Source organism: Mobula birostris, chromosome 6 (assembly GCF_030028105.1).
Source record: "Mobula birostris isolate sMobBir1 chromosome 6, sMobBir1.hap1, whole genome shotgun sequence".
Lineage (NCBI taxonomy): Eukaryota > Metazoa > Chordata > Chondrichthyes > Myliobatiformes > Myliobatidae > Mobula > Mobula birostris.
The window spans coordinates 188,364,342-188,386,113 of NC_092375.1; the positions used below are offsets into that span (position 1 = coordinate 188,364,342).

The window sequence follows — 21,772 nt, forward strand, 5'->3', positions numbered from 1 at the left end:
AGTAATATTGTAAATATATTGTTTGAGTAAGCATTCATATTTTGTTTACATAATTCTTTACAGGTATATGTCATAAGTACACGAATGGCATTCAATATACCAGCACGTCATAGGTGCGTGTAAAGCTAAGCGTGCACATTCTCTTGGGCTCCCAAGTTTTTCTTCCCAATTAGTTTCTGGAGATTAGATTAGATTATGAGGATACTCAGTCCTCGTTTATTGTCATTTAGTAATGCATGCATTAAGAAATGATACAATGTTCCTCCAGTATGATATCACAGAAACAGAAGACAGACCAAGACTAAAACTGACAAAAACCACACAATTAGTCACAACAGAGCAAAGCAATACCATAATTTTATAAAGAACAGACCATGGGCACGGTAAAAAAAAAGTCTCAAAGTCCTGATAGCCCCATCATCTCACGCAGACGGTAGAAGGAAGAAAAAATCTCCCTGCAAAATATAACAGTAGCTACGAGGTAGTTTTAAAACGAACCAGAGGTGAATACCTACCTATTGAAGGGCAGTGAGATGGTCAATTTTTTTTTTTTTAAAAAAGGTAGCAAATGGACGAAATCCACGGGTTCATGCACAGTGATAATTAATAAACAATAAATAAAGCAGAAATGACTGCCTACATTAGAAAGAAAGATGTGCTCAATTGCACAACTGATAACTGGCTTAGGTATATTGAACAAATTGAAAAGTATTTTGAAGCAAACAAGAAATCAATGAAAAGAGAGTGATATTTTGCTAAGTGCAATTTGCTCCAACTAAACTAGCCAAAATGAATTTTGATGATATTGTGAAACTGATACAGGACATTTAGAACAGAAACTCTTGATGAATGCAGAATGTTTTAGGTTTGATAAGCAGAATCAAAAAGAAGGGGAATCCATTTCAGCTTATGTGTCTGAATTGAAGAAATTGTCTCAGCATTGCCAGTTCAGTAACAGGTTTAGAGATAGTTTAGTTTGTGGAATCTTGCAAGAAAGCATTCAAAGCAACTCCTAACTGAAACACAACTTATGTTTAAACAATTGAAATTGCTGTATGCATGGAAAGGGCAGACAGACGCAATTGGGTAGCAGTCAGGAATGAAAGTGAACGTGAATAACATTGCTACGTCTAAACATAAACCTGCCAGGCTAAACAAATTGTGTTACAGTTGTGACAGGGACTCACATACACCAGACCAATGCATGTTTAAAGTCAAAACTTGCAGAAAATGTAACAAAATAAGATGCATACAAAGAGCATGTCAGGCAGGCAAAAATAAATGGACTGTACAAGGAAGAGAAAAAGATAAAAAGTCAAGTTGCAGTTTCAAAAAGAGCACTAATCTGCATTAAGAGCAAAAATCTGATAATGATAAGAGTGACACAGGTCTGGATAGCCTTGAGATTTACCATGCAAAATCTAACAAGAAACAAGCAATTTGGCTTACACCAGAAGGGAATGATAAAGTAATTAAATGGAATTGGACACTGGCTCAGCTGCTTCAGTCACTCTACAAAATGAGTTTGAGTGGCAAGTCAAAGATACTGAACTGAAGCCTAAAGAGGAAGTATTCCAAAGGCAGGGTGACACAACTGTGGCTGTCAAGGGAAGTCCAAGCCAACATAAAAACAAAAGAGAGAACATAGAATAGAAAATTAGAAGTAGAAGGAAGTTAGAGGATTGGGATCTTTTTTTAAAAAAAACAAAAGCAACTAAAAAAAATCGTAAGGGCAGAAAAGATGAACTATGAAGGTAAGCTAGCCAATAATATCAAAAATGATACCAAAAGTTTTTTTTCAAATATATAAAGAGTAAAAGAGAGGCAAGAATAGATATTGGTCCAGTGGAAAATGACACTGGATAGTAATGGGGTACAAGGAAATGGTAGACAAACAGATTAAGAATTTTCTATCAGATTTCATTTTGGAAGATACCAGTAGTATGCCAGGAGTTGGAGAATGTCGGGGGGCAGAAGTAAGTGCAGTTGTTATTACTAATGAGATGGTGCTTGGGAAACAAAAATCTGAAGGTAGATAAGTCACCTGAACCTGATAAACTACACCCCAGGTTTCTACAAAAGGTAACTGAAGAGATCGTGGAGACATTACTAATGATCTTTCAAGAATCAATAGATTCTGGCATGGTTCCAGAGGACTGGAAAATTGTAAATGTCACTCTACTCTTCAAGAAGGGAGGGAGGCAGTAGGAAGGAAACTATAGGTCAGTTAGCCTGACCTCAGTGGTTCTGAAGATGTTGGAGTCAACTGTAAAGGATGTGGTTTCACGGTACTTAGCGGTACATGACAAAATAGGCCAAAGTTAGCATAGTTTCCTCAAGGGAAAGTCTTCCCTGACAAATCTGTTGGAATTCTTTGAAGAAATAATAAGCAGGATAGACAAAGGAGAATCGGCGGGTGTTGTGTACTTGGATTTTCAGAAGGCCTTTGACAAGGTGCCACACATGAAGATGCTAAACAAGATAAGAGCCCATAGAATTACAGGAAAAATTACTAGCATGGATAGAGCATTGGCTGATTGGTAGGAGATATAGTGGGAATAAAGGGACCCTTGTCCAGTTGTCTGCATTTTTTAAATGGTGTATGTCAATGATTTCAATATTGAAAAGTGATTGCTTTGAAGCCAGGTTTGTGAACGTTACAAAGATGGGCGCAGGGGTAGGTAGTGTTGAGGAAGCAGAGAGGCTGCAGAAGGACTTCGATTAGGAGAATGGGCAAAGAGGTGACAGCTGGAATGCAGTGTCAGTAAGTATACGGTCATGCACTTTGGTAGAAGGAATAAAAGAATAAACTTTTTTTTAAATGGGAATAAAATTCTAAAATCTAAGGTGCAAAGGAATTTGGAAGTCCTTGTGCAGGATTCCCTTAAGATTAATCTGCAGGTTGAATCGGTGGTGAGAAAGGAGAATGCAATGTTAGCGTTCATTTCAAGAGGATGAGAACATAAAAGCAAGATGTAATGCTGAGGTTGTACAAGACACTAGTGAGATCTCACTTGGTATTGTGAGCAGTTTTGGGTCCCTTCTTTAATAAAGGATGTGCTGACATTGGAAAGGGTTCAGAGGAGGCACACAAGAATGGTTCCAGGAATGAAAGAAAGCAACGATTCAAGGCTTTAGCTTGTATTTACTGGAATTTAGAAGAATGAGGGGAGATCTCATTGAAACCTATCAAATGTTGAAAGGCCTGGATAGAGTGGGTGTGAAGTGGATTATTCCATTGATGGGAGAGTCTAAAACTCAAGGGCATAGCCTCAGATTAGAGGAATGTCAATTGAGAAAAGAGGCTGGTGAATCTGTGGATTTCGTTGCCACAGGTGACAGTGGAGGCCAGGTGACTAGGTGCATTTTTTGGCAGAGGTTCATAGGTTCTTGACTAGTCATAGCGCAAAAGGTGATGGGGAGAAGACAGAAGAATGGGGTTGAGAGGGAAATGGATCAGCCATGATGAAATGACAGAACAGACACAATGGGCCAAATTCTGCTCCGATATCTTATGGTCTTATATGCAACTAAGAATTTATACTGGAGAAAAGAGAACTCACATAGGAATGACATTTGTAACAGTGAAATACAACAACTGACAAGCTACATTGAGCCTGTATGTGGTAAAAACAGGAGGGCCAGCATTGAGGGGCTGTGATTGGAGATCCAGCCACCATTTCCATGCCACATCCCCTGAAAGAATCAACTGAAAGCGAATTAAGAAAGGTACAGGAAGATGCCACAGCTATGTTCAAGGATGGCACTGGAAAACTCAAACACATCAAGGGTAAAACAGTACTAAAAAGAAAATATCATATCCAAGTTTTGCAAACCCGTCCACGGGCAACACCAGTGGTCCCAGTCGTTAAGAAAAATGGGTCTTTTCAGGATCTGTGATGACTATAAGGTCATCATCAACCCAGTACTAAAAGTAGATCAATATGCTCTGCCCAGGATAGGCGATATCTTTGCAAACTTTTCTGGAGGCAAACACTTCAGCAAAGTAGACTTAGCTGAAGCCTACCTACAGATGGAGATTGAAGAGGAGTCCAAAGTGTTTCTCACTATAAACACTCTCAAAGGGCTTTATCGCTATAATAAGCTTATTTCTGGAATAGCATCTCCACTCCAGCAGAAAAGGAACATCTCTTGGATGCCCCAAGGCCAAAGGATGTGTCAGAGTTGCGTTTTTTTTTGGATTTATCTATTGCTATAACAGGCTCCTGCTAAACCTGGCTAATGTGCTCTGCCCCTTGAGCTCACTATAAAACATCGGGAAGAAATGGAATTGGTCAAAGCAGTACAAGATAGCTTTCCAAAAGACAAAGGAAATGGTGACATCAGACACTGTCGACATACATTATGATCCACATGTCCAGTGAAACTTGCCTGTGATGCCTCACCTTATCGATATTAGTGTAGTCATGTCACATGCCATAAGTGATGGAAGTGAACACACCACCATAGCCTTCACATCACAGTCCTTTACCACTACAGAGAAAAATTATGCACAGATTGACAGAGAGGCCTTGAGTCTGGTTGGTGTCTAAAACGTTTCAACCAGTACCCATACGAGAGAGTATACCCTTATTACTGATCGTCAACCACTGTTGTCCATTTTCAATTACAGAGAGTTCCACTAACAGCAGCAGCACAAACGCAGAGATGCGTACTGTTTCTTGGCGGTCACAATTACAAAACTGAATTCAAAAGAACAACTAATTATGCAAATACTGACAAATTGTTCCATTTACCCTAGGAAAAGAAAATTCCTGAAAAATTTACAAAAGAGGATACTCTTGGCATATGCTGAATGTCTAAATGTCTCAATTTAAAATCTACTGTGCTGTGGAGCTGGAGTTTATAACTAAGCAGGGAGGAGTGTTGTGTATTTAATATTTCAGTAATACTGAAAATATATTGTTTCAGTAAGCATTTTTTGTTACATAATTCATTATGGGTTATATGTAAAAGCACGTGAATGACATGAGTCAGTAAGCCACCACGTCATATGTGCACGCCCCACTAAAAGCAAAGCTGAGTGTACACATTCTCTCAGGCTCTAGTGTTTTTCTTTTGATTAGTTTCTGAAGTTACAAAACATAACAGGGACAATAAAGAGCTGGACAGGCGAGGCAGCGGAGCAAATTCAGGATTGCTTCAACTCTGTGCACTGGACTACCTTCAAGGATTTGTCAATGAAGCTAAATGAACATGTCATAGTTGCCACTGACCATAACAATGAATGAGAGAATTACCTACCACCATAACAGATCAACAGCAGATGCAATTTCACTACCTCTTCACCCAGCTTTGGGCCATTCGATCAACATGAACTCGTACATCATGGACGAGCGTGCACCCACAAAAACACTCCTAATCTTCCCTACCCAGAAGGCCTAGATGAACCAAGAGATTTGCAATCTGCTGAAGGCTAGATCTGTGGATTTCAGGGCTAGTGACCCAAAGTGATACAGTATAAGAAATCCAGGTATCATCTCTGGAAGGATATTGCAAGCTCAGAGGATTTTGGACTAAAGGGCAAATGGACACTCAACAACTATTAAAGCAAGATCAGTTAGCACAAGTAGCAATTACTGTCAGATGATCTCAATAGGGAGAATTATGACAGACCCACACAAGTCCCCATATATCTGGATGACTCTATAATTTGCATCTGAGACTGCTGTCTACGCATCTTCCAAGACGCTGAATTCACGAAAAGTATCCGGTCCAGATGGCATACCTGGCTGAATACTAAAGAGCTGTGTGGACCAATTGTCTGGAATATTTAAGGACATATGCAAACTCTCAGCCCTTGGGTTTGAAGTTTCAGAAAGGCATCTGTTGTACTGATGCCAAAGAGCCTGGTGACCTGCCTCAAATGACTACTGTCCAATTGTGCTTACGTCAACCAGAATGAAGAGCTTAGCAGTTGGTTTTAGTACAAATCAACTCCTGCCTCAGTTATGACTGAATCCAATTCAATTTGCCTGCCACCACAACAGAACATCAGCAGATTCGACTTCACTGGCTCACTGAGCTCCAGACCACATGAACAGCAGAAACTCATACATCAAGCTGTACATTCGCTACAGCTCAGTGTTCAATACAATTTTTGAAAACCAAAATAAACTTTATTCATAATACTAAATGACTTAGAAGAATAAACTGCATTCCTTTTTAACTCTTCCATTTGTGAACAGGCATCAAGTAGTGATCAATTACATTTCTTAAAACCAATAGCACTGTCACTCATGTTACTCCCCCCCTGCCCCCCAGGGGTGGTACTACTCCAATAAATAAGGGGCTTCCTCAACCAACCAAGTCTCTCCCTGTCCAGTAATGGAAGAACTACCGAGACCTTGCATAGCTGCACCAAACTTCAGTCCGTCCCTCAGCCATACACCGGCAGCCAGATATCTTGATGTGCTGGCAAAACAAAGGGCATCTTTCAACCAGTTGATCTTTCAGCAGCACTTGATGTCCATCTCTCTGTGAACAGCATGTCGATCAGAGAGTCATCTATCATGCAGCTGTTCAGGATGAATATTGGCATAGGTTTTTGCATCTTCCTTCACAACCTCTTCACAAACCACACAGTCTGCAAAGAGATGAGTGACCGACCCGTCCCTACAACAGACCTTTCAGGGTCAGCTTCAAGTTTCTAGCTTCAAGACCTGTGTGTTCTCCGCTTCCCTCAGCAAATGGTACTCAACTTCATCATTTAGTGAGGAAACAACATCTCCTCCTTGCTAACCATCAACACAGGTAAACCCCAAGGCTGCACGCTTTGCCCACTGGTTTACTCCTGAAACACGCATGGCTGTGTTTCTAACTTCAATGCTACATGCCAATTCACCAATGGCACCAATGTTGTTGGACTAATCACTGGTGGTGACAAGTCAGCGGACAGGAGTGAGATAGGATTGGGCTTAGTGGTGCCACAACTCAGTAAAACTATACAAGTGACTGTTGACTGCAGGAAAGGGGAGAGCAAACATGCAACAGTGCTGGACAGGGCAAGTAGTTTTAAACATCTGGGCATGAACATGCTAGATAACCTATCCTGAGCCCAGCACATAGAAGGAAGGCCCATCAGCACCTTTACTTCCTTAGATGGTTCAGGAGGTTCACGTTTTGCCAAACAACCTTCTGCAGATCATCATGTGCTGTGTTGTATCACATGGACAATCGTGGTCTTTCCATGACCGTGATTGTTCTTAGCAAATTTTTCTACGGAAGTGGTTTGCCATCGCCTTCTTCTGGGCAGTGTCTTTACAAGACGGGTGACTCCAGCCATTATCAATACTCTTCAGAGGTTGTCTGCCTGGCGTCAGTGGTCACATAATCAGGACTTGTGATAAGCACCAGCTATTCATACAACCATCCACCAGCTGCTCCCATGGCTCCACGTGACCCTGACTGGGGTGAGGAGGGAGCTAAGCAGGTGCTACACCTTCCCCAAGGATGATCTTCAGGCTAGTGGAGGGTTGGAGCATCTTATACCTCCCTTGGTAGAGGCGCATCCTCAACCCACCACTCATCCTCCACTGGTATACTGTTGACTGGTTTCATCATGACCTGGTGCAGCAATCTGTATGCAACAGGAATGAAAGCACCTGCAGAGAGAAGTGGACTTTGCCAAATACGTCACATTCCTCCCGACCATCAAGAGTATCTACGTGAGGCACTGCCAAGGCAACATCTATGATCACAGATCCCAACCAGATGGACCACGTCATTTTCTTGCAACTAACACGGGGGGGGGGGGAGGGAGAACTGCAGAAGCCCAAAGGTTCAAGAACAGCTACTTCTGTTCAGCGATTCAATTTTTGAACCAAACTGCAAACCTTAATCACTATCTCAGTATAGAAATACTATGATCACTTTGGAATGTATTGACTTTGTTTTAAGCATGTCCTTTCTTGTATAATTATATTTGTTTTTTTCCTTATGAATGTTATGCCTCTAATGCTACAGTAAGTGTCTGTGATACTGCTGCAAGTAAGTTTTTTATTATACAGTAAACATGACTTTGACTTCCCCTGGAACTTCAGTTAAATAATGCAACCTAATTCCGATGTAACTCAATTCTCAGCTTGAATTCATCATTTTGGCCAAGGTTTGAAACAAATCTATAAGAAGGTTTGGAGCTGAGTGGTCCTGACCAAACCCAAGCTAAACATAGGTGTGCCGTTATTGGAGTGTCGGTGCTGCTGGGCAGATCATTCAATGATTACTTCGATGATAGCTGAGAGCAGACAGACCAACTGGCAATTAGTGGGATTAGATTTGTCCTTTTTTTTCTCTAAAGGATACATATCCAAGCAATTATCACATCAGACTCATTTCCTTCTACTGTAACACAGTTTTAAAATAGTTAATAAAGAAACTAAAATGCAAGATTTGACAAAGTGGCCTTTGACCTGAACCTTCAACAACTTCACCATCCACGGATAACTTCACTCAACAACCAATGAACTCACTCTCAGGGACTCTTCATCACATGGTCTCAATACTTATTACTTTACTTATTATTATTTCTTTTTTCTTTTGCATACACACAGTTTGTTGTCTTTTGCACATTGGTTATTTGTCCACCCTGTTGAGCACAGTCTTTCACTGATTCTGTTATTGTTCTTGGATTTATTGAGTATGGCTGCAAGAAAACAAATCTCAGGATTGTATATAGTGATAAATGTGTACTTTGGTAATGAATTTACTTTGAACTCTTAGCTGTTTCTTGCTATCACATGAAGCAAACAGAATTGGCTAAAGAATGGCTGTTGTCACAGTGAGGATTTCTGAAGGATAACAAAATGGATTATTCACTTGATATATTTGAACACAGTGCCAATCACTTCAAACATGTCTTTAACGTTGACATGCGAAGCCCTGCCATTGTTGAGAATGGATATATTCTTAGTGCCTAAAACCACCCTGTGTTTAACCATCCACCACCATTTGTCACAAGATGCAACAAATCTCCAGGTGCTTTGATCTTTGCCTGGCAATGCTTGTTTAATATGCAGGCAGCTCCATGTTGCAGCTAGAGTAGGTTGAAATCATTTGCAGATGGTGCCATTCCTAGCATTTCCCTCTTCAATCCCTGTTGAGGTATTTGTTTGCAATCCTGCATTTATACATTTTGAATAAACACTACAATAAGGTAAAATTGAAAAAAACGTTCTCTGCTAGACCAATGATCCATTTGATTCAGAAATACAAGTTCAAATCTCACCTTGGGAATGAAGAATTTAAAATAAAGCAATCTGAAATAATACCCAATATCATACTCAATAAATAGAAAAGTGGAAAAGTACAGTGCAGAAACAGGCCCTTCAGCCCATCTATGGAATGTAGAATAAAAGTATAGTATTGTTAATGTTGTTCAAGTAACTAAATTTATTGCAAAACTCTATAAAAACCCAAATAAAATCCAGTTGTTCTAAATGTCGATTAGAAAAGGAAATATTCTGCTTCTAACTAGCCTTAGCAAAAAAAAATAATTTCTTGGCTAAAGAAAAATCTCATTATATCGTCACTGAGATCTACTACTTCCAGTATATTGCTTCAACAAAACCTTCAGCACATACAGTATCTCGGTTCTGTACAAATAAAACTCCTAATTGGTACCAATTAAACCAAACATACAAGTAAAATAAAAACAGAAAATACTTGATACGCTCAGTAGGTCAGACGACATCTGCAAATAGAAAACAGGGCTATGACTCTCCCTGTTTGATTCTATTGTAAAAATTTTGTACCAAGCAAGTGAAAAGAATTATTGTTAGTTTGGAGATCAATTATCAGTCAATCAATCATAACATCAAATAGTGATCAAACTGCTATTTCTAATTGTGCTAATACTGTATCCTTCAATGCTTTAAATGCTGCAATAAAGCACAAAATACTATCCAGACAGAACTCTCATTTGACCAGAAAGTGACATGATTATAACCAGCAATGATATAGCTCCAAGTATTCTTGCCAGTCAGCACAAGTTTCTGTCATTGAAGCAACAGCGATCTTCGAATAATAAACGCAATGGACGTTTCACATCCTCGTTTTATCTTTGTCTTATGGAGGGTCGCTTCTCTCATTTCTCCTCACACCCGCTGCATTGACGGGCCCACCCTCTGCCAGCCATCAGGACATACCTATATTGCCATCCCCTTCCTCTTCCCACCGGTTTATGGACGGGCGCTTCAGCTTTCAGATCAGGTTCAGGCACTTTCATGGAGGCTGAAGCTGTGACCGTCACGTCCCCTCCTTGCATCGTTAGGCGCCTGAAACTCCTCGGCAACAGCGGCCACTCGCCACTGAGGACTGGGGACTCGGGGCTGACAGCGAGATGAGAAGGGGAGGGAGGAGGCCAGCAGGGATCCAGGCGACCAGCTGTCCGGACAGCTCCAGCAACCCGCCCTCAGGCAAATACTAGGGGAGACACACGCCCCCCTCCCCACATTGTGGGGGGCCGGCAAGTTGACCCGGAACTTGTCAAGGACACTTGCTTTTTCCCCAGGCACCGGTCCCGACAACAACTTCGCAATTGCCAAGTCACGTGGAGAACATCGCTTCCGGGTCGGAAGCGGGGCAATATCGGTTGCTATTGATTGCCACCATATTTGTGCTGGGCACCTTCCTCGCCGCCCTCTGCAGGAGGATTTTCACTCTTGCATTTACCCCGAGCATATCTGTGTTTATCGTTCCTATTGATAAATGCCGATTCTTCGTTGTAGCTACGAGGTTCTTTAATGTCTTTGCTTCGTTTCCTCCAATCCACCTTTCAGCTCAGTTTTAAGTTGGTGATGGGTAAGCTTGGCTTCTGCTGGATCCTAACTTTAAAGGTGTTCCTGAAAAAAACTTGCATAGAGTCAGAATCAGATTTATTATTACTGACATGTGACGTGGAACTTGTTTTGTGGCAACAGGACAGTACAAAGACATAAAATCACTGTAAGGTACAAAATAGTCTGGAGAAAATGAACTATGAGGTAGTGTTCGTGGAGCATTCAGAAATCTGTTGACAGAGTGGAAGACACTATTCCTGAATAGTTGAGTGTGGGGCTTCAGGCTCCTGTATCACCTCCTTGTTGATAGTAATAAGAAGAGGGCATGTCCCAGATGGTGAAAGTTCTTAATGATTGATACTGCCTTCTTAAGGCACAGCTTCTTGAAGATGTCCTTGATTGTGGGGAGGGTCATGCCAGTGATGGATAACCCTTTGGAACCTCTAGGACGCTTGTGCATTGGAGACTCCATACCTGGTGGTGATGCAACTAGTCGGAATTCTCTTCAGTATGCATCTATAGATTTTTAAGTCTTTGATGACATACCAAAAACCTCAAATTGCTAAAAAAACAAAATCAGCTGGTAGCTCTATTGACTCTTACCAAAGACAACACCTTCAACAGCACAGCATTCTCATAGTATTGCATAGTGTATCAACCATATCTAGTTCACCCCCACTGGCACTACACAGTGTATCAACCATATCTAGTTCACCCCCACTGGCACTACACAGTGTATCAACCATATCCAGTTCACCCCCACTGGCACTACACAGTGTATCAACCATATCTAGTTCACCCCCACTGGCACTACACAGTGTATCAACCATATCCAGTTCACCCCCCACTGGCACTACACAGTGTATCAACCATATCCAGTTCACCCCCCACTGGTACTACACAGTGTACCAACCATATCCAGTTCACCCCCACTGGTACTACACCGTGTATCAACCATATCCAGTTCACCCCCACTGGTTCTACACAGTGTATCAACCATATCCGGTTCAACTCCCACTGGTACTACACAGTGTATCAACCAGACCCATTTCAGCCCTCCAGTGGTACTACACAGTGTATCAATTTTACCCAGTGCAGCCCTCCAGTGGTACTGCATGGTGTATCAATTTTACCCAGTGCAGCCCTCCAGTGGTACAGTGCAGTGCATCAATTTTACCCAATGCAGCCCTCTACTGGTACTACACAGTGTATCAGATTTACCCAGTGCAGCCATCCACTGCTATTACTGAGTGGGAAATTTGACTTGCTTTGCTAACATGAACAATACAGGTAACAATATTGTAAGTTGTTTATCCAAATCTAAAGTAAAGCAAATATTTATGATGATTATTCATAGAATTGAACAAATATATACTGTACAGTAAATTATAATTCGTTGAATAATGAGGTCTCCATCGGTCAGAGTTGAGCACGCATGTTGCGCCCTAGTTGTCTAGGTATGCAAAGCCTGGGCAGTACGATATGGAGAACAAGTATGTGGCAAGTTCCCTCTCTCCACGCATCAGATGAATCCTAAGGTACGGCAGAGACTGATACAGTTTGGCACCAGCAAAATCACAGGATTTGCCGGTCAGCACTGAACTCAATGTAGGACTGCCTTAGGGACTCCAACTCCTGATTGTTCTCTCGGGGTGTACTCTCGAAACCTTCCCCCTTGAGAGGGTATAGCCACAAAGCAGGGCAGGTTTGAGATCAGAGTTTTCCTTCTTCTAGATGAGCTGCCAACCATGGCTGATGAGCCCCACCTGCCTGAAAGCGACTGGCTTTAAGCTGTCAGTAACCCGCCTTTGCCCCTTCTCCTGTCAGTAGAAATAATTCTGCTGGGCTCAGTAGCTAAACCACACATGAAGGCCAGGAGCTGGACTTGGTTGTCAGAGGCTAGTTGAGGCACACGCCATTGGGAGCATTTAATAGGCAGTGGGAGCTTGTCCCCATTACCACCCCCAGCTATAACAACCTTAAGGAACCATTCATAGAGTAGCACAAATATTATCATAGAAATATTATAATTCAAGAAACATTTAAAAATTCTGATATATAAATTGTAGTTGCATCTGTTTCTTTGTACAGTATTAATGTAGTTAAGCATCAGTCACTTGTAAAAATTTACAAAGCAATTTAGCTACAGACAGTTGTAAACTTATTCAGCTCCATCATGGGCACTAGCCTCTGTAGTGTCCAGGACTTCTTCAAGTAGCGATGCCTCAAAAAGACAGTATCCATCATTAAGGACCCCCACCACCCAAGCCATGCCTTGGTCTCATTGCTACCATCAGGAAGGAGGTACAGAAGCCTGAAGGTACACACTCAACGATTCAGGAACAACTTCTTCCCCACTGCCATCTGATTTCTGAAAGGACATTGAACCCAGAAACACTGCCTCACTACTTTTTTATTTCTATTTTTGCACTACTTACTTAATTTAATGATTTTAATATAAATATACTTACTGCAATTCATGTTTTTTCTATTATTATGCTGCAACAAATTTCACAACATACATTATGCTGGTGATATTTAACCTGAATCTGATTCTGAAATATTACTGGGATTCTTTTGCTTATTAACATATCAATGCAGTACAATTTTTTACTCTACTAATATTAAAATGATATCATGGAAAAGTGATTGCACTAAAATATGTCTAAGACACTATATGTTTCCACTGATACTAAAATTTAATCTTCTTGTGTTCATCCACCAATATCATTGATCTTTCTATGATGGGCTTGCAAGTTGTGTGGCCTAACTCCAAGAGGCTGACATCTCAAGAAAGACTTTCATGGTCTGCCTTTCAGCATGACAAATCTCAGGTATTGTAACATTGTCTCTTTTCGCCATATTGTCTCTTGATAGCTGATGGCTCAAGGGTCTTCCAATGACCCTGTTCTCCTCTGTCCCTGCAAAAAGCTACTCGGTTGCCATTGCATTAGGCATTCTCGATTTGCCATTTCCTCTCTCGTTCACTAGCTGCAGCTCTCCAGATAATTGGTAGTAGATGGTATGGTGAGGATAGATAAGTTGTTGTCACCCTTTGGCTTAAGGCATCTAGTGATGCCATTGCCATTTGGAATCAGTTTGACCACTTTTGCATTAGCAGCATATTCTCTATTAACAGGCAAACATATGAGTGCCCAAGTACCAAAGAGCATGGATGGTTGTACCCCTTATCTTGACATTAAATGGTGACCACCCCTTCCCCACCCCATGTTCGCAAAAATACTAGTTTTGCAAATGTTTCCAGAACTGATGCCAGCATGACATCTCACTAAATTTGTTACTGAGATTCTTCCAGCATTTTTCCTCATACAGTAATTTCAATCCTAAGGCATCTTTATTGAGATAATTATGCCCTGAAGCCCAATTATTGAGGCTCAAGAACATCCTGGGACTAATGCAATTTCAAATTCTACAGATACATCACTCCTATTAAAGAAAGTGAGACCAGAAGTGAAGCTGATGGAACATAATTTCCTAATACAACTTTATGAATGATGATAAATGGTGCCTCCAGGAGGTCTCTCTACTGCCCAATACACCATTGATGTTTAGGGCAGCAGCTAGCGGTGTTCAGGGCTTTCTTCATTGTGTCAATATCTTGGTTTTCACTACTATCAGTTATGCAAGGCCCCGGTGGACTCAGGAATACCATTGCCATCAGATGTAGGAGGATTCTTCTTTGCTGTTTCCATAACAATTTTGTTTGACCAGTCAGGGTTGTCAGCCCTGAGGTGAAACCCTGAACCTGGAGGACCGGTGGACACTCTTAGTCTGGCCTCTACGCTTTGACCCGTCTGGCATGGGTGACCCTACCAAGAGCCGAAGCAGAAAGCCCTGACTCCAGCCTGCATAGCTCTCCATGTCACTGAGACCCCATGAGCCTCCAAACCACAACAAGGCTGTGGTCCTCTCGGAGGAGTACCATAGTTGTGCCCCTTATTTTGAGTGAGCAAGCCCTTGAATTATGTTGCTTTTGTTTTCCGTTATTTCAAGATGAACAGCAATTCAAGGCTCTGGGTCTGTTCCAACTGGAATTTAAAAGAATTGGTGGGGGGAGGGGAGGCAGGATCTCATTGAAATCTATCAAATGTTGAAAAGCCTAGACAGACTGAATGAGAAGAGGATGTCTCCTTTGGTGGAGGAGTCTGGGACCAGAGGGCACAGCCTCAAATACAGGGATGTCTATTTAGAACAGAGAGGAGGAGGAATTTTTCTAGCCAGGGGGTGGTGAATCTATGGAAAACGTTGCCACAGACGACTGTGGAGGCCAGGTCACTGGGTACATTTAAGGCAGAGGTTAATAGATTATTGATGAGTCAGGGCATGAAAGGTTATTTAGAGAGGAAGGAGGATGGGGTTGAGAAGGAAATGGATCAGCCATGATGAAATAGTGGAACAGACTCGATGGGCCAAATGGCCTAATTCTGCTCCTGTCTTATGGTCTAATATTGGGTCCCTATTTACTGCTAACATTAAAGTTAGATATTGTGGTGAGAGAGCTGGGCTTGTCTCCTATATCTTACGGTCTTATGGCTCTTTCTAAACAGCATGCATTCTATGGTAATTCTTCGATAAAGTGAGTGAAGTAAATGAGTTGTAGATTTGTATTCCCATTCCAACTGCGTAGGTGCAGGAGGCTGTGATTCGTATGCGTAGAGTTTAAGATGATGACCAGCACAACAGTCAATCAGCCCAATGAGTATAACAACCGGAGATACAACACGACCAATGAAGATTAAGAATCGGTAGAGGTGTCAGCAGAGGCAAACGAGCTGAGCCCAATTCAGGGCCTTATTTTATCTGGTTTAGAAAGGGTAAGACGAGGGATCAGAAGTGGAAAGAGTAAGCAATTTCAAGTTCCTGGCTGTTACTATCTCTCAGGATCTACCTTGGGCCCAGCATATTGATGCAGTCACAAAGAAGATCCAACAGCAGCTGTTGCTCATTAGGAGTTTGAGGAGATTTGGTATGTCACCAAAGACACTCACGAATTTCCACAGATGTACCATGGAGAGCATTCTAACTGGCTGCATCACCGCCTGGTATGGGTGGAGGCGGGGTGGGGGGGCGGTGGCAGGGGGCACTGCATGGGATCAAAAGAAGCTGCAAAAAGTTGTGAACTCATGGGCACTAGCCTCTGTGGTGTCCAGGACATCTTCAAGGAGCGATGCCTCAAAAAGGCAGCATCCATCATTAAGGTCCCTCATCACCCAGAACACGCCCTCTTCTCATTGTTACCATCAGGAAGAAGGTACAGAAGCCTGAAGGTACACACTTAATGATTCAGGAACAGCTTCTTCCCCTCTGCCACCCTATTTCTAAATGCACATTGAACCCATGAACACAGCCTCACTACTTTTTTTTACCTTTGCAGCATTTATTAAATTTAACTATTTAATATAGATATACTTACTGTAATTCATTTTTTTTTCTCTCTGTTATTATATATTTTATTGTGCTGCTGCTGCAAAGACAACAAATTTCATGACATACACCGATGATATTAAATCTTATTCTGGTTCAGATCTCTTTTGGTGTGGAGTCTAAAAGAAGACTACAATACTGATCTCACCTTTCTCAGTGTTAGCACTGCAGCATTAAGCTGTTTGATCTTCTTGGTCTCATCTGACATTCTAAACATCAGGATCCAAGTCCATGAAGTTGGAACATCAAAAATGCCATCTTTCCATTATCATTTCCATCTCAGGAAACTAAATGGTAGAATTTCAAAATATTCCAAACCAATGTAATTATAGACAATAAACCTCACCCACAAAACTAGCAGCAGTCTAAAAACATTTCATAAGACCATAAGGTATAGGAGCAGAAGTAGACCAATCGGCCCATCGAGTCTGCTCCACCACTCAATCCCGGGCTGATCCAATTCTTCTGGTCATCCCCATTCCCCTGCCTTCTCCCCATACGCTTTGATGCCCTGGCTAATCAAGAACCTATCTATCTCTGCCTTAAATGCACCCAATGACTTGGCCTCCACAGCCGCTCGTGGCAAGAAATTCCACAGATTTACCACCCTCTGACTAAAGTAATTTCTCCACACCTCTGTTCTAAATGGACACCATTCAATCCTGAAGTTGTGCCTTCTTGTCCTAGAATTCCCTATCATGGGAAATAACTTTGCCATATCTAATCTGTTCAGGCCTTTTAACATTCAGAATGTTTCACTGAGATCCTCCCTCACTCTCCTGAACTCCAGGGAATACAGCCAAAGAGCTGCCAGACGTTCCTCATATGGTAACCCTTTCATTCCTGGAATCATTCTCATGGACCTTCTTAGTATATCCTTTCTAAGATAAGGAGCCCAAAACTGCACACTGTACTTCAAGTGTTGTCTCATGAGTGCCTTATAGAGCCTCAACATCACATCCCTTCTCTTATATTCTATACCTCCAGAAATGAATGCCAGCATTGCATTCACCTTCTGCACCATTGACTCAACCTGGAGGTTAACCTTTAGGGTATCTTGCACAAAGACTCCGAAGTCCCTTTGCATCTCTGTATTTTGAATTCTCTCCCCATCTAAATAATAGTCTGCCCGTTTACTATTTCCACCAAAGTGCATGACCATACACTTTCCAACATTGTATTTCATTTGCCACTTCTTTGCCCATTCCCCTAAGCTATCTACATTTCTCTGTTTCCTCAATACTACCCGCTGCTCCACCTATCTTTGTATCATTGGCATACTTAGCCACAAATCTATTAATCACATAGTCCAAATCATTGACGTACATCGTAAAAAGCAGCGGCCCCAACACCGGCCCCTGTGGAAGTCCACTGGTAACCGGCAGCCAGCCAGAATAATAAACACAAAATACTCTGCAGATGCTATGACCAAAGCAACACTCACAACACGCTGGAGGAACTCAGCAGTTTAGGCAGCATCCGTGGAAACGATCAGTCAACGTTTTGGGCCGGAACCCTTCATCAGGACTGAAGAGGGAAGGGGCAAAGGCCCTATAAAGAAGGTGGGGGGAGGGTGGGAAGGAGAAGGCTGGTAGGTTCCAGGTGAAAAACCAGTAAGGGGAAAGATAAAGGGGTGGGGGAGGGGAAGCAGGGAAGGGATAGGCAGGAAAGGTGAAGAAAGAATAGGGGAAAACACAATGGCTAGTAGAAGGAGGTGGAACCATGAGGGAGGTGATAGGCAGCTGGGGGAGGGGGCAGAGTGAAATTGGGATAGGGGAAGGGAGCGGGAGGGAATTGCAGAAAGTTGGAGAATTGAGCACCTCCGCTCCGTCTGTCACAACAGACAGGATCTCCCGGTAGCCACCCACTTCAAGTCTGCTTCACATTCCCATTCGGATATGTCCATACATGGCCTCCTCTACTGATGAGGCTAAACTCTGGTTGGAGGAGCAACACCTCATATACCGTCTAGGTAATCTCCAGCCCCTCGGTATGAACATAGAATTCTCCAACTTCCGGTAATTCCCTCCCCCTCCCTTCCCCTACGGGACGGGAGACCCTTCATCAGGACTGTTGAAACATCTAGAGACGCTGCGTGGCCTGCTGAGTTCCTCTTGTTTGTGATATTGATTACTCTTTGTGTAGAGAGGCTGCATAACCTGAAGTAAATTATGAGCTGAGAAAGGCAACAGTTACCAATTTATATTTTAAGAATCTACATTGGGAAGGGGAACTAGATCTTTCATCCCAACTTCTACCCAACATTCCCCGTTAGAAAGAAAAATACCTGGGCATTCCTTTGCCGCAGCAAGCTTTGGATCAAAGATGATTCATAGGCAGATTGACTAATGGCAATCATTTCCCCTCCGAGATATGCCAACTGCCCCTGGTATTCAGACCAGACTCCTTCCTGAGTGTCAGATTTAATATCACCGGCAAATGTCATGAAATTTGTTAACTTTGCAACAGCAGTACATAATAATAGACAAAAAACTGTAAATTACAGTAAGTAGTTAAATTAAGTAAGTATTTCAAAAATAGAAATAAAAAAGTAGTGAGCTGGCATTCATTAGGTTCAGTGTCCATTCAGAAATCAGATGTCAGAGGAGAAGAAACTATTCCTGAATTATTGAGTGTGTGTCTTCAGACTTCTGTACCTCCTCCCTGATGGAGGCAATAAGAACAAAGCATGACCTGGGTGATGGGAGCTCTTAATGATGGACGCCACCTTTTTGAGGCACCACTCCTTGAAGATGTCCTGGATGGTATAGACGCAAACACGAGGAAATCTGCAGATGCTGGAATTTCATGCAACACACATAAAAGTTGCTGGTGAACGTAGCAGGCCAGGCAGCATCTCTAGGAAGAGGTACAGTCGACGTTTCAGGCCGAGACCCTTCATCAGGACTAACTGAAAGAAGAGATTTTAAAGTGGGAGGGGGAGATCCGAAATGATAGGAGAAGACAGGAGGGGGAGGGATGGAGCCAAGAGCTGGACAGTTGATTGGCAAAAGGGATATGAGAGGATCATGGGATGGGAGGCTGAGGGAGAAAGAAAGGGGAAGGGGGGAAGCCCAGAGGATGGGCAAGGGGTATAGTCAGAGGGACAGAGGACGAAAAAGAGTGAGAGAAAGAATGTGTGTATATAAATAACAGATGGGGTACGAGGGGGAGGTGGGGCATTAGCGGAAGTCAGAGAAGTCAATGTTCATGCCATCAGGTTGGAGGCTACCCAGACAGAATATAAGGTGTTGTTCCTCCAACCTGAGTGTGGCTTCATCTTTATAGTAGAGGAGGCTGTGGATAGACGTATCAGAATGGGAATGGGATGTGGAATTAAAATGTGTGGCCACTGGGAGTTCCCCCACCTCCCCCTCGTACCCCATCTGTTATTTATATACACACATTCTTTCTCTCACTCTTTTTCTCCCTCTGTCCCTCTGACTATACCCCTTGCCCATCCTCTGGGCTTCCCCCCTCCCCCTTTCTTTCTCCCTCGGCCTCCCATCCCATGATCCTCTCATATCCCTTTTGCCAATCAACTGTCCAGCTCTTGGCTCCATCCCTCCCCCTCCTGTCTTCTCCTATCATTTCGGATCTCCCCCTCCCACTTTAAAATCTCTTCTTTCAGTTAGTCCTGACGAAGGGTCTCGGCCCGAAACGTCGACTGTACCTCTTCCTAGAGATGCTGCCTGGCCTGCTGTGTTCACCAGCAACTTTTAAGTGTGTTGCCTGGATGGTGTAGAGGCTAGTTCCCATGATGGAGCTGACTAGTTTTACAACTCCCTGCAGCTTATTTTGATCATGTGTAGTAGCCCCCCCCCCGCTAGCCCCTTAGCAGATGGTGATGCAGCCAGTTAGAATGCTCTCACAGGATCACAGAGGATCAGGCATTTTGAGATGAATACTAATTGGCTTTAAGGAGCAGGTGTGCGGATAAAAAGGTGAAGGGAAAATTTGGCTTAGCATGAAAATTCTGCTGACCTTCACTCTCTGTTCAGCATAGTAACAGATGGTGCAAATGTCTTAAGCATATATAGATAGTTAGGACACCTAAGACTTTTGCATAGTACTGTACTTGTCAAAGTGGAGCAAAGAGCGAGTTTGTAAATCTCGCAGGAATAAAGGATGTTGAGAATGGCGAGGATAGTGTACCAGGGGAAGCTGAAGGAGTGTGGGACAAGTGGCAGAGAATGAGTGCCAGGGGTGGTGGGGTGGGGTAGCGCAGGTGCAGACGCACCCAGCTCTGAGACACTGGGCAAGCTCATCTGATTCCAACAATTGGTTTATTGATCATTATAGAATGTCTGTCTGGTGCTTCCTGCTTCCTTCCCCCTCACTTCCCCTTTTCCCAATAATGATTCCCCTCTTCCTGCCCCCTTCCCACTCTCAGTCCACAATACATAGCAGAATCTGGTTCATCATCACTCATAAAAGTCATGAAATTTGTTTTTTTTTGAGCCAGCAGTACAGTGCAATACGTAAAATTACTACAGAACTGTGCAAAAGTCTCGGGCACCCTAGCTGTATATATGTGCCTGAGACTTTTGCACAGTTCTGTAAGTATCCTTGAAACTGTGCTTCAGGAGAGACTGAGTGAAAATTTGGTGAGTCTTGTTCTGTATGTGCAACCGTTTATCGATTAACTAAAACATGCACACAGGAGATGGCTTTAACTGGTATAATCACGAGAGAGAGAGAGAGAGAGAGAGAGAGAGAAATGAATGTTCATGGATAGACAACAGATCAGTATGCATGCATAGTGTTAAGGGGAGTCATTGTTCTAAAAGAAATAGCTCCATACATTACACTTCCTCCTCCCTTAGGTTCATGCAACATAAAACTGTACATGTACAAATCATTCAATTTCCTTTTCACAAGCCATATTCTAGATAAACATGCTTTCACAATAACAGTCCATAACAACTTCACTATACTAAAGGTTCAGTCTTTTGGGTGGCGCTCCATTTCTTTCAGGATAGCCCCGCTGGACCTGTGGAGTGGCATCAGGTTTGACAGGTGTCTTGTCTAAGACAACATTCTCGGTTTCCGGTGTCACATTGCTGCTCATGACATGATCATCACTGAGTCCGGTAGCTGTAATGTGCCTGTCTTGTTGGATGCAGTCAACTCAGATGTGTTCTTCGGTTGAACATCCAGCATCTGGTCCACATGATGTCTCCACGTCTGATCTCCAACAAGCGCTGTTTACATCAGTGGTTCAGTTCTTGTAGCTACCCAGCCAGGTGTCCACTTGTCTTCTCAGTAATCACATGTGAGGGTTTCCTGTCCTGTCTTGAAGCTCCTTGCTGCTTCACTTGGCAACTGGTTGAACTGTACTTCCCTCCTTAGGTCTGGTTTCAGGAGGTCTATGCGAGATCTCAGATTCCTGCTCATGAACAGCATCACAGGTGTTTGATTTGTCATCGCATGAACAGAGTTGGATTAAATAAAAACAGGCATGTGAGAGATGGCTTTAACTGGTGTGTGTGTGTGTCTGTGTGAGTAAGAGAGAGAGAAAACAAAAT

At 42.6% G+C, this 21,772-nt stretch overlaps 1 protein-coding gene across 2 annotated transcripts in view; it reads right to left on the minus strand.

Moving 5' to 3' along the window:
• osbpl11 (oxysterol binding protein-like 11) overlaps positions 1-10,556 on the minus strand; it is a 140,684-nt gene extending 130,128 nt beyond the window's left edge. For both annotated transcript variants that reach the window (XM_072262093.1, XM_072262094.1), the window contains exon 1: positions 10,167-10,556. In XM_072262093.1, the coding sequence (XP_072118194.1) occupies positions 10,167-10,285 (119 nt within the window). In that variant the 5' untranslated portion in view covers positions 10,286-10,556. The remainder of the gene's footprint in view (positions 1-10,166) is intronic.
• Between the last annotated feature and the right edge of the window lie 11,216 nt (positions 10,557-21,772).